At 42.4% G+C, this 11,047-nt stretch overlaps 1 protein-coding gene across 1 annotated transcript in view; it reads right to left on the reverse strand.

The window, feature by feature from the left end:
- Positions 1-947: 947 nt before the first annotated feature.
- Positions 948-11,047, reverse strand: part of LOC111964584 (C-Jun-amino-terminal kinase-interacting protein 4) — a 24,016-nt gene continuing 13,916 nt past the window's right edge. Inside the window, 6 exon segments of the mRNA XM_070443860.1 lie at positions 948-1,896; positions 1,972-2,076; positions 3,050-3,148; positions 3,247-3,360; positions 3,554-3,725; positions 3,821-3,969. Of these exon segments, the coding sequence (XP_070299961.1) occupies positions 1,787-1,896; positions 1,972-2,076; positions 3,050-3,148; positions 3,247-3,360; positions 3,554-3,725; positions 3,821-3,969 (749 nt within the window). The 3' untranslated portion in view covers positions 948-1,786.

Here is an 11,047-nt window from a genome sequence, read left to right on the forward strand (position 1 = left end):
TCCAAAACGAATGTAATCAAAGCTAACCCGCTTCAGCTGGGGCAGGAATAAGATTCAGTTTAAGATATTTTTTTTATAGAACTCCCTCATTCTTTAACCCAAGTTCCACCACCTCCACAGTGGAAGAGACTTACATACTGCTAGTTCACTAGTGTCAATTACAAGATGGAAAAACTGTTGCTCATTGCATTTTATTGTGACTTGACCTTTGCTAAAACACCTCAGGTAGATAACAAAATTGTAGACTGTCTGGATAGGATTTTAAACGATCAAGCATGGAGGCCATTCATAGTTCACTTGGTTGGTTTGTTTAGGCTTGAATCTGTACAGAATTGGTCTTTATATTCATAATAATCCATGTGTTATGGTTTTCTTTGAATCGTAATAGGGTTTTTGTATTACATGATACAATTGTATTAAAACTATAAAATATCCTACCACAGGGCATTTGTGAAGATTTGGGGTGTAAAGTATTACATTATATTGACTTGAAAACAGATATTTTATGAAAGTATTTACAAAAGTTTATTTTTCATAGATTTAAGTAGATACATAGATTATCTTGCATAGAGTCCAGTTATGATTAACATTTTTCAGACATGATTCACACACACAAACACACTTTCAAATACTGCATAAAATACTTTAAGTATCTTTTGAGACTTCCACTCCCTTATCGCTCTGCAAATGAAAACTTAAAACAAAAAAAATTAACAAATCATATGTGTTTCACAAAGTCATGACGAGCAGACATAAGATAATTTCTCTGGGAGAAATACCAGCATTTTTTTTTCTAGAATCTTTAAGACGATTAGCCAATAATTTCTTAAAATTGACACACACACACACACACACACACACAACACACACACACACACACACACCACACACACCACACACCACACACACACACACACACCCACACACAACACACACACACAACACACACACACACACACACACACACAGAGAGAGAGATGATAAATAAAGTGCAAGATTTCCAAGCATGCAATGGGAACTGAAGGCCAGGTCTTATGCAACAATAGTTATTAGGAACCCAGCAGCTTCAACACTACATCTCAGTATCAATGTAAACAAGTTTGATCCAACGTCATGGAATGATGATATGAATCTGAGTGTGCATGTTTTGTGGTAAAAACAAACCCAAACCATTCTTAACTGACCAAACAAAAGTCAGAGACTCTTACTGTAAAATACTTTGCTACAGTGATGATGATATTTACATTTGAGTCATTTAGCAGACGCTCTTATCCAGAGCGATTTACATGAGCAATTAGGGTTAAGTGCCTTGCTCATGTGCGTGCACAGACCGATTTTTGACCTAGTCGGCTCGGGTTTTCGAACCAGCAATCTTTGTGTTACTGGCCCAACGATCTTAACCGCTAGGCTACCTGCCGCCCATATATGATTACCATAATGAGGAAACATGTTTCACAAAAAACAAAAAACACAAAACATTGTACAATGACCAATCTCACAGCAACGATTGTCAAATCATATTAAGGCACACATAGAGGAGACTGGGTTAACCAGGTGAAAGGTTTAGTCAAGGGGATGAGGGTAGCAACTGAATAACAGAGTGAGACAAGAAGGATTAAGCTGTGATGTCTTAATTTAATCCCAAGATTCTAGAACAAAAATCCAAATGGAACTCCTAGTGAATGAAGCCCATTAAAACATGGCTCCCATTTGTACTTCCTGGTCTCTTGTATGACATCTCTGTCTAATCCTTTCTTGTCTCATTCTAGACTGGATGTGGGTGTGGTCAAAGGGCGGAGCTGGGCAGGGAGGGGGTGGGGCTCTGCCAGATGATCATGTGACTGCGGTCTGATCGCAGCGGGGCAGCTTTGGGCGCGCCGTCATTCGCGTCRTCRCCTGGRAAAGKTAAGAGGGAGACAGAGTCAGTCAGACAACCACTCTAATGACAACCACGTGATGTCCTCAACTCACCGATGCGGAAGTTGATGTAGCCCTCTCCTCCACTGAGGATGAGCTGAGAGGTAGAGACTAGAGTCACAGCACCGCCTCCTATTGTAGAGGAGCTGGTCACACAGCCTGGGGAACACAGATATAGAATACTAAAAACCATGTAATAACTGCATAGTATCATGATATAATACTGTCGAATAACCATGTAATAACTGCATAGTATTTAATACTGTAGAACAGGGCTATTCAACTATATTCCTACTGGGGACAGATGTAAAAAGGTTAATTGCAAGGAGGATGGACATTTTCCACATGCAATTAATGTTCGGAAGAACTGTATAAAAAAAAGCAACGCACATGACCAATAAAGCACTTTTCTTCAAATTAAATGTTGCTAAAAGTAATTAGGAAAGAAGTGGAGGGCGCTCAACCAATGTGAGTCGAGGTGCAGCCCAAAAATGCTCATCATTGAAAAGGAAGTCACAAAACTCGCTCATCATTTTAACTATTAAAAGCTTCTTAAACGTAATTAGGTTGTTTTAAAATCTGAAAACGAACCATCTTAATAAAGAACACAAAGATATGTCAAATCAGGTGATGCCAAATTCCAGTCTGAAGGAAGGAAGCTTTGAATTAATTTCCCACAGTCATTAGGTGCATTTATTTGTCCCACTCCCTTCTAACAAGTCCTTGTGAGCATCAGAGGGAAACAGATGGCATGTAGTGTTCCTGAGAGTCGTAGCGTTCAGGAATGGGGTCATAACATGTTGTAGCTTAAACCGTTGAAAAACACTAGAGCCAAACTCATATGAAGAAAACATTATCAACATGCCACATAGGCGCTAGAAACCACAAAAAACACTAGGATCTACACTATAGACAACCACAATAGTGCTTGTCATTTTGATACTGAACGTCGGATTTTTGAGGGGATTTCTTTGCAGATCTTTGATTAATGTTCAGAATTGATCAAAGGGCCAGGGTAAATGAATAAATGGGGCGGATATGGGCCGTGGGCCGCCAGTTGAATAGCCCCGCTGTAGAATAACTGCATTGTTACACAACAGTGAATGAATGAACAACGATAAGAGATTTTCACCAGGTGCAGCAATGATGAACTTGACAGCCTGGCGGTGTCCATGGTAACACAGTTGTGCTGCCGCCAAAGAGCAGTATGGTATAGAGGCAGACTCTGAACCTATGGAACGCAGAGAAGAAGACAATTGAGATGTGACCAGTGTAAGGGCATTATCTCTCAGGTCATTCTGTTGTTGACTTCTGGGGACCAGTACTCACTGAGAGACACAGGGATGGAGAAGATGGCGCCACTTCCTGTTCCCACCCACAGCCGGCCAGAGATGAAGGTGAGGGACGAGATCTGCAGCGGAGAGAGAGACAAGAAGGCAGGGCCTGGAGGAGACAGAGCCAAACAGTCAGGAACTTATCCATTCAGTTTTTGGGTTGAAGAGGTAAGGATTGAAGCAAAATTGAAGAAAATGTATTCAAAGTTATACATTAACTTATATGTGGGCCATTACATGCTCACATCAGCAATATAAACATGAGCAGATTCATGAACTGAGAATTCTGTTCCTGCTCCTACCCAGTGTTTTGGTGACCAGAGGGGTCAGATCCACATCCTGCAGAGGCCGGCCAGTGGACCAATCAAAAAGCCTGAGTGTAGGGTCGAGCCGGCAGGACGTCCACACACCACTTCCTGCCGCACATAGGAAACGCACCTGCTGCTCACTGCGCTCCGAGACGGTTAAAGTTTGCTGAAAGAGAGAGGTGGGAAATATAGACAAAATAATACAAAGTACAAACCATTCTGAATTCACACACAATATTTTCAGGTTCGTCAAACTCTTACCTCCACTTTTCTATTCTCGACATCGACCACATGAACCCGATTCCAGTATCCTACCCATAAGCACGCCCCCTTCGCTAGGCAACAACGAATGGGCTGCAGTGGAGACGATCCCAGAGGCAAAACCTCATGTGATTGGAGATCCCATCCACCTGTCAAATATAGTGATGATTAGTCATCATCAGTCTCTTACAATCACAGATTGTAGTTGGTCATGGATAGATGGTATGCAGTTTGTCAAATTGACGTCAAAATATGTTTTCGTTTTTTTGCATTTTAGCTAACCCTATGCTAACCCTATTCTTAAACTTAACCTAATTATCCTAACCGGCTACGCTAATTCTCTTAACCTGCTGCGTAAGTTCTCCTAACCGGTTACGAAAAGTCCATTCTGACATAAACTGTATGCCTTCTAGCCAGAACCGTCGTATCTCAAACTTAAATGGTACCACTTCTTCCATCCTTTCCTTCATATGCACTGATATGATCCTGACAGTAGCCTGACCTGATCCTGACAGTAGCCTGACCTGATCCTGACAGTAGCCTGACCTGACCTGATCCTGACAGGAACCTGACCTGATCCTGACCATAGCCTGATCTGATCCTGACAGTAGCCTGAGAGTAGCCTGACAGGAACCTGACCAGATCCTGACCTGATCCTGACAGTAGAACTTCTGACAGATCCTGACCTGATCCTGACAGTAGCCTGATAGTAGCCTGACAGGGAACCTGACCAGATCCTGACAGTAGCCTGACCTATCCTGACAGTAACCTGACCTGATCCTGACAGGAACCTGACCTGATCCTGACCATAGCCTTGATTCTATCCTGACAGTAGCCTGATAATAGCCTGAATCAAACCTGACCCAGATCCTGACCTTGATCCTGACAGTAGCCTATAGTACCTGACAGAACCTGACCAGATCCTGACAGTAGCCTGATCTGATCCTGACAGTAACCTGACCTGATACTGACAGTAGCCTGACCTGATACTGACAGTAGGCCTGACCTGATACTAGAGTAGCCTGACCTGATCCTGACAGTAAACCCTGACCTGTGGCCTGACAGTAACCCTACCTGACCTGATCCTACAGTAACCTGACTGATCCTGACCGTAGCCTGATTGTCCTGACAGTAACCTGACCTGATTCCTGACAGTAGACCTGACCTGATCCTGACCGTAGCCTGATCTGATCCTGACCAGTAGCCTGACCTGATCCTGACAGTAACTTGACCTGATCCTGACAGTAACCTGACCTGACCTGATCCTGACTGTAACCTGACCTGATCCTGACAGAACCTGACCTCCTGATCCTGACAGTAGCCTGACCTGATCCTGACAGTACCTGACCTGATCCTGACAGTAGCCTGACCTGATCCTGACAGTAACCTGACCTGATCCTGACAGTAACCTGACCTGATCCTGACAGTAACCTGAGAGGGAATTACCTGGGTTGTGCGAGAAGAATGCAAGCGTCCCATTGGCTAATCCAGCAATGACTTGACCAGTGAATACCTGAAAGGTTTAGAGTTGAAAGTAAACATAAAAAGACAAAACATGCAATATTCAAACTGGTACACAATTATCCTTTCAGATCTAGTCATCCAAGTGTCCAACTGTAGGGGCTCGCGGTCTATATCGGACTGGGTACAGGAGTACTCACGTGAGAGAGTGCACACCCTCAGACAGAGAGATAGACTGCAGACAGCGCCTCCTGGCTGTGGACGCGGAGTGGCACAACACACTGGGAATGGAGGAAGAAAGAAACAGAGGAGAGAGGGAGAATGAGCAACTGTCAATTGTTTAACATATCATGGCAAAGCATGGTTCTGATCTCCACACCTCACCTTCCTTCCTGAGTTCCAATCCACACAGTTCCTGAGTCTCACCTGATGACACAGAAACATAACAGAGACAGTAAGCTTGAAGCATTGCCAGTGTTTAAAGCATTGTTAATGGAAATAACTAGTTGAGTGATGATTTGGAAATGATGGTGGCTATGGTTAACAAGTCTACAGAAATCAAAATTGTTAAGCTGATCCTAGATCTGTGCCCAAGGGTAACTTTTACCCGGAGAGTAATAGATAGCACTGACCAGTAGGGGGCACAGCCACAGATGCATAGGGCGGGCGAGGTGGGCGGGAGGCTGAACTGATCCAGCACCGTATTGGACCGTGCAGGGTTGATCACTGTGACATCACTACTGGAGGCGGACCAGAGACCACCCACACTGCACACTGACAGAGTGGATGGAAGAGGGAGGATGATGGCTACTACTGAAAAATGACAGATCAACCCTAGCCCAGTGTTTCCCAAACTCGGTTCTGGAGACTCCAAGGGGTGCACGTTTTGTTTTTTGCCCTAGCACATACACAGCGGATTCATATAATCAAAGCTTAGTGATGAGTTGATCATTTGAATCAGCTGTGTGGTGCTAGGGCAAAAACCAAAACCCTTGGGAGTCCCCAGGGACCGAGCTGGGGAAACAGCACTGCCCTAGCCCCTACTCACTAGGCATATGTGTGGAGACTTAGAGGTCGGATGCCGATTATGATTTTCAACGCCCTGATACCGATTATTGGAGGACCAAAAACAAGCCTGATACCGATTATTGCGAGGACCAAAAAAAGCCGATACCGATTATTGCGAGGCCCAAAAAAGCCGATACGATTTAATCGGACCGGATTTTTAAAATTGTATTTGTAATAATGACATCTACAACAATGAGCTGAATGACAATTATTTTTCACTAATATAAATACCGATCAATAAAATTCAATTAGCCTCAAATAAATAATGAAACATGTATCAATTTGGTTTAAATTTAATGCAAAAAACAAACTGTTGGGAGAAGGGAAAGATAAAAGACTGCAAGTGATGTGCATCGTAAGAAGCTAACGTTTTTAAGTTCCTTGCTCAGAACATGAAAATATGGAATCTGTGGGTTCCTTTTAACTATGAGTCTTCAATATTCCCAGGAAGAAGTTTTAGGTTTAGTTATTATAGGAATTATAGGACTATTTCTCTCTTATACGATTTGTATTTCATTATACCATTGACTTATTGGATTATCTTATTAGGCACTTTAGTAATTGCCAAGTGTAAACGCTTATAGCTTCTTTTCCCTCTCCTCGCCGACTACCTGGGCTCCAAACCAGGAAACACATCGAAACAGCCACCTCCGAAGCAGCGCTTACCCATGCAGAGGAGGGAACAACTACTCCAAGTCTCAGAGCGAAGTGACGTTTGAAACTCTTCATTAGCGCCGCACCCCCGGCTAACTAGCTAGCCATTTTCAACATTCGGTTACAACCGGCCTAATCTCAAGAGTTGATAGGCCTTGAAGTTTCAATAACAGCGCACTATGCTTGAAGCATTGGCAGAAGAGCTGCTGGGGCAAAAAACGCACGAAAGTTGCTGTTTGAATTGAATGCTTAACGAGGCTTGCGGTGCCTTACCATCGCTCCAGTTCAGACATGCTCCTATTCAAGTCAGACTTAATTTATAACCATAAATCAACACACGAAGGATACGAGCCTTAGGTCATTAATATGGTCTATCCAGAAACTATCATCTCAAAAAACAAAACGTTTATTCTTTTCAGTGAAAATATCGGACCGTTCGATATTTTTATCTAACGGTGGGCATCCTAAGTTCTAAATATCTTCCTGTTACTCATTGACAACCTTCAATATTATGTCATAATTTACGTAAATTCTGGCAAATTATTTCGCAACTGAGCCAGGCGGGCCACTAGTTGCACCCCAATTACCCTGACCTCTGCGTTGCACACTGAACGCAAGACTAGAAGTTGACACAATTTAATCTGAGTAATATTGCCTCAGCTTACCCTCGGATTTCTTTTAACTAAATATTGCAGGATTTTAAAAATATTACTTCTGTTGATTGATTTTAAGAAAGCATTTGGATGTTTCATGGTTAGTGACACTTGGAGCTAACCAACAGTTCCTTTTTCGCGAATGTGCACCTCATCGAATTATTACTGCAACGCAGGACACGCATAATAAAAAAACTAGAATTCATCAACCATTTGTGTAGTTACTACTAGTGATTATTGATGATTGATTGTTTTTATTTAAGGATAAGTTTACATGCTAGCTAGCAACCTTACCTGGCTTCTATACTGCATTCGCGTAACAGGCGGGCCTCCTCGTAGGCAGGTGGTTAGAGCATTGGACTAGTTAACGTAAGGTTGCAAGATTGAATTCCCTGAGCTTGACAAGTAAAAATCTGTATTCTGCCCCTGAACAAGGCCAGTAACCCCACCGTTTCCTAGGCCATTCATGAAAATGAAGAATGTGTTCTTAACTTGACTTGTCCTAGTTAATAAGGTGTGGTAAAAAAATATACAGTGGGGCAAAAAAGTATTTGTTCAGCCCAACCAATTGTGCAAGTTCTCCCACTTAAAAAAGATGAGGAGAGGCCTGTAATTTTCATCATAGGGTTAACTTCAACTATGACAGGACAAAATGGAGAAGAAAAAAAAAATCCAGAAAATTCACATTGTAGGATTTTTTTGGAATTTATTTTGCAAATGGTTGGAACAAATAAGTATTTGCGTCATAAAAAAGTTTATCTCAATACTTTGGTATTAGTATACCCTTTGTTGGCAATGACAGAGGTTCAAAGTTTCTTGTAAGTCTTTCACAAGGTTTCACACACTTTGTTTGCTGGATTATTTGGCCCTTTCCTCCATGCATCTCCTCTAGAGCAGTTGATGTTTTGGGCTGTTGCTGGGCAACAACAGACTTTCAACTCCCTCCAAAGATCTATGGGGTTGGAGATCTGTGAGACTGGCTAGGCCACTCCAGACCTTTGAAATTTCTTTTACGAAAGCCATCCTTCGTTTGCCGGCCGGTGTCTTGTTTTGGGTTCTTGTCATGCTGAAAGACCCAGCCACGTTTCCTTACAATGCCATTGCTGATGGAAAGGAGGTTTCACTCAAAATCTCACTACATGGCCCTTCATTCTTTCCTTTTCGTCCTGCCCTTTGCAGAAAAAAACAGCCCCAAGCATGATCGTTTTCCACCCCCATGCTTCACAGATAGTATGTGTTCTTGGAGCAACTCAGCATTCTGTTGTCCTCCAAAACACGACAGATTGAGTTTTACCAAAAAAGTATATATTTTGGTTTATTCTGCATCATATAACATTTTCTCCCAATCTTCTTTCTGGATCATCCAAATGCTCTCTTAGCAAACTTCAGACTGGCCGGAACATTAACTGGCTTAAGCAGGGGGACACGTCTGCACTGCAGGATTTTGAGCCCACCTGGGCGGCGTAGTGTGTTACTGCATGGTTGGCTTTGTTACTTTGGTCCCAGCTCTCTGCAGGGTCATTCACTAGGTCCCCCGTTGTGTCTCTGGGATTTTTGCTCACCTTCTTGTGGATCATTTGACCCCCCCGGGGTGAGATTCTTGCGTGGAGCCCCACGATCGAGGAAGATTATCAGTTGGTCTTGTATGTCTTCCATTTCCTAATAATTGGTCCCACAAGTTTGTATTTCTTCAAAACCAAGTCTTGCTACCGATTGAGATTTCAGTTCTTCCCAGCCTGTGCAGGTCTACCAATTTTGTTTTCTGTGTGTCCTTTGAGCAACCTTTTGGTCTTGGCCATAGTGGAGTTTGGCAGTGTGACTCGTTTGAGGTTCGTGGGACGGTGTGTCTTTTAATACCTGATAACAGTTTCAAAACAGGGTGCCAATTACATACAGGTAACGAGTGAGAGGACAGAGGAGCCTCTTAAAAAATAAGTACAGGTCTTTGGAGCCTCAGAAATCGTTGCGTGTTTGTAGGTGACCCAACTACTTATTTTCCACCAAATTTGCAAATAATTCATAAAAAATCCTACAATGTTGATTTTCCGTTAGATTTTTTTTTCTTTACTTCATTTTTGTCTCGGTCATAGTTGAAGTGTACCTTATGATGAATACAGGCCTCTCTATATTTTTCTAAGTGGGAGAACTTGCACAATTGGTGGCTGACTAAATACTTTTTTTGCCCCAACTGTATTAATTATTTTAAAAAAATTTTGTGAAAAGAAATTAAATCTGCTGGAGCGGCGTCAAAAAACTCCTGGATCCCCGGACGACTGGTTGGAAGAACTGCCTAAAACGCCCTTATCGCCATGTCTGATTATGGCTCGACCTGTTGAGACCTAAAAGGTTTGGGTAATGGGTTGTAAACAGTATGCTACAAACAACATGGTTCCATCTAGCCTTTGTGTGCTGGAGCTACGCATTATTGATTCTACCTATCAAACCTCTCAGATCTACAAGAAGTGCCAGTAAGAGCTAGGGTCAAATTTGCATTGAGAAAAACCATTTCGCATGACATGGTCTGAAAATGTGGTTAGATCGGTACTGCAAGTGGTAGTTACTGTGACTAGAACTAGTAAATTGACGGTAATGACCACCTTACGTTGTCTCGCCTGAGATCTCAGGTGTGACAGCAACCACACAGGTTAGCTACAAGAGAGAAAAACACAAGTTATGGACTGTGTTCTGGGAAAAGGACTGTCTGGGTTAAAAACCATAGCACTGATTGTAGTAGACATGTTTCTGAATAGTAAGTCCTACCTTGGCTGTAGAATCTCTCTGGTTCCAGGCAGTCTGAGCTGCCACTAGGACAGGCACATCTTTGGGCTCAGGGGTCGGATCGGAGGAATCCTGCAATGAATCCCACACATATACTGAATATACCAGATTAAGGTCTTTGTGTCCTATTTCCACAGTCTGTGTGTGAGTATTTTCACCTCTGAAGTAAATATTGGTTTTACCTACAGTGTTTTACAGATAAGTATTCACACCCCTTGACTTTTTTCACATTTTGTTGTGTTACTGCCTGTGAATTTAAAATGTATTAAATTGGATTCTGTGTGTCACTGATCTACACATCAATACCACATGTCACAGTGGAAAAATATGTAAAATAACATAAAAAATAAAACGCTGAATGTCTTGAGTTAATATGTATTTCAAACCCTTTGGTATGGCAACCTAAATAAGTTTAAAGGAGATAAAGTGTTGCTTAACAAGTCCACAACTTGCATGGATTCACTCGTGTGTGCATTCTGTTTGAATTGACTACTCCATCTCTGTACCCCTACACATACATCGTTATCTGCTAAGGTCCGCTCAGCGTAGAGTAGTGAATTTCAAGCACCGATTCAACCACAAAGACCGGGATGTTTTCCAATGGCTCTCAAAG

The sequence above is a fragment of the Salvelinus sp. IW2-2015 genome, linkage group LG6.1 (genome assembly GCF_002910315.2).
Source record: "Salvelinus sp. IW2-2015 linkage group LG6.1, ASM291031v2, whole genome shotgun sequence".
NCBI lineage: Eukaryota > Metazoa > Chordata > Actinopteri > Salmoniformes > Salmonidae > Salvelinus > Salvelinus sp. IW2-2015.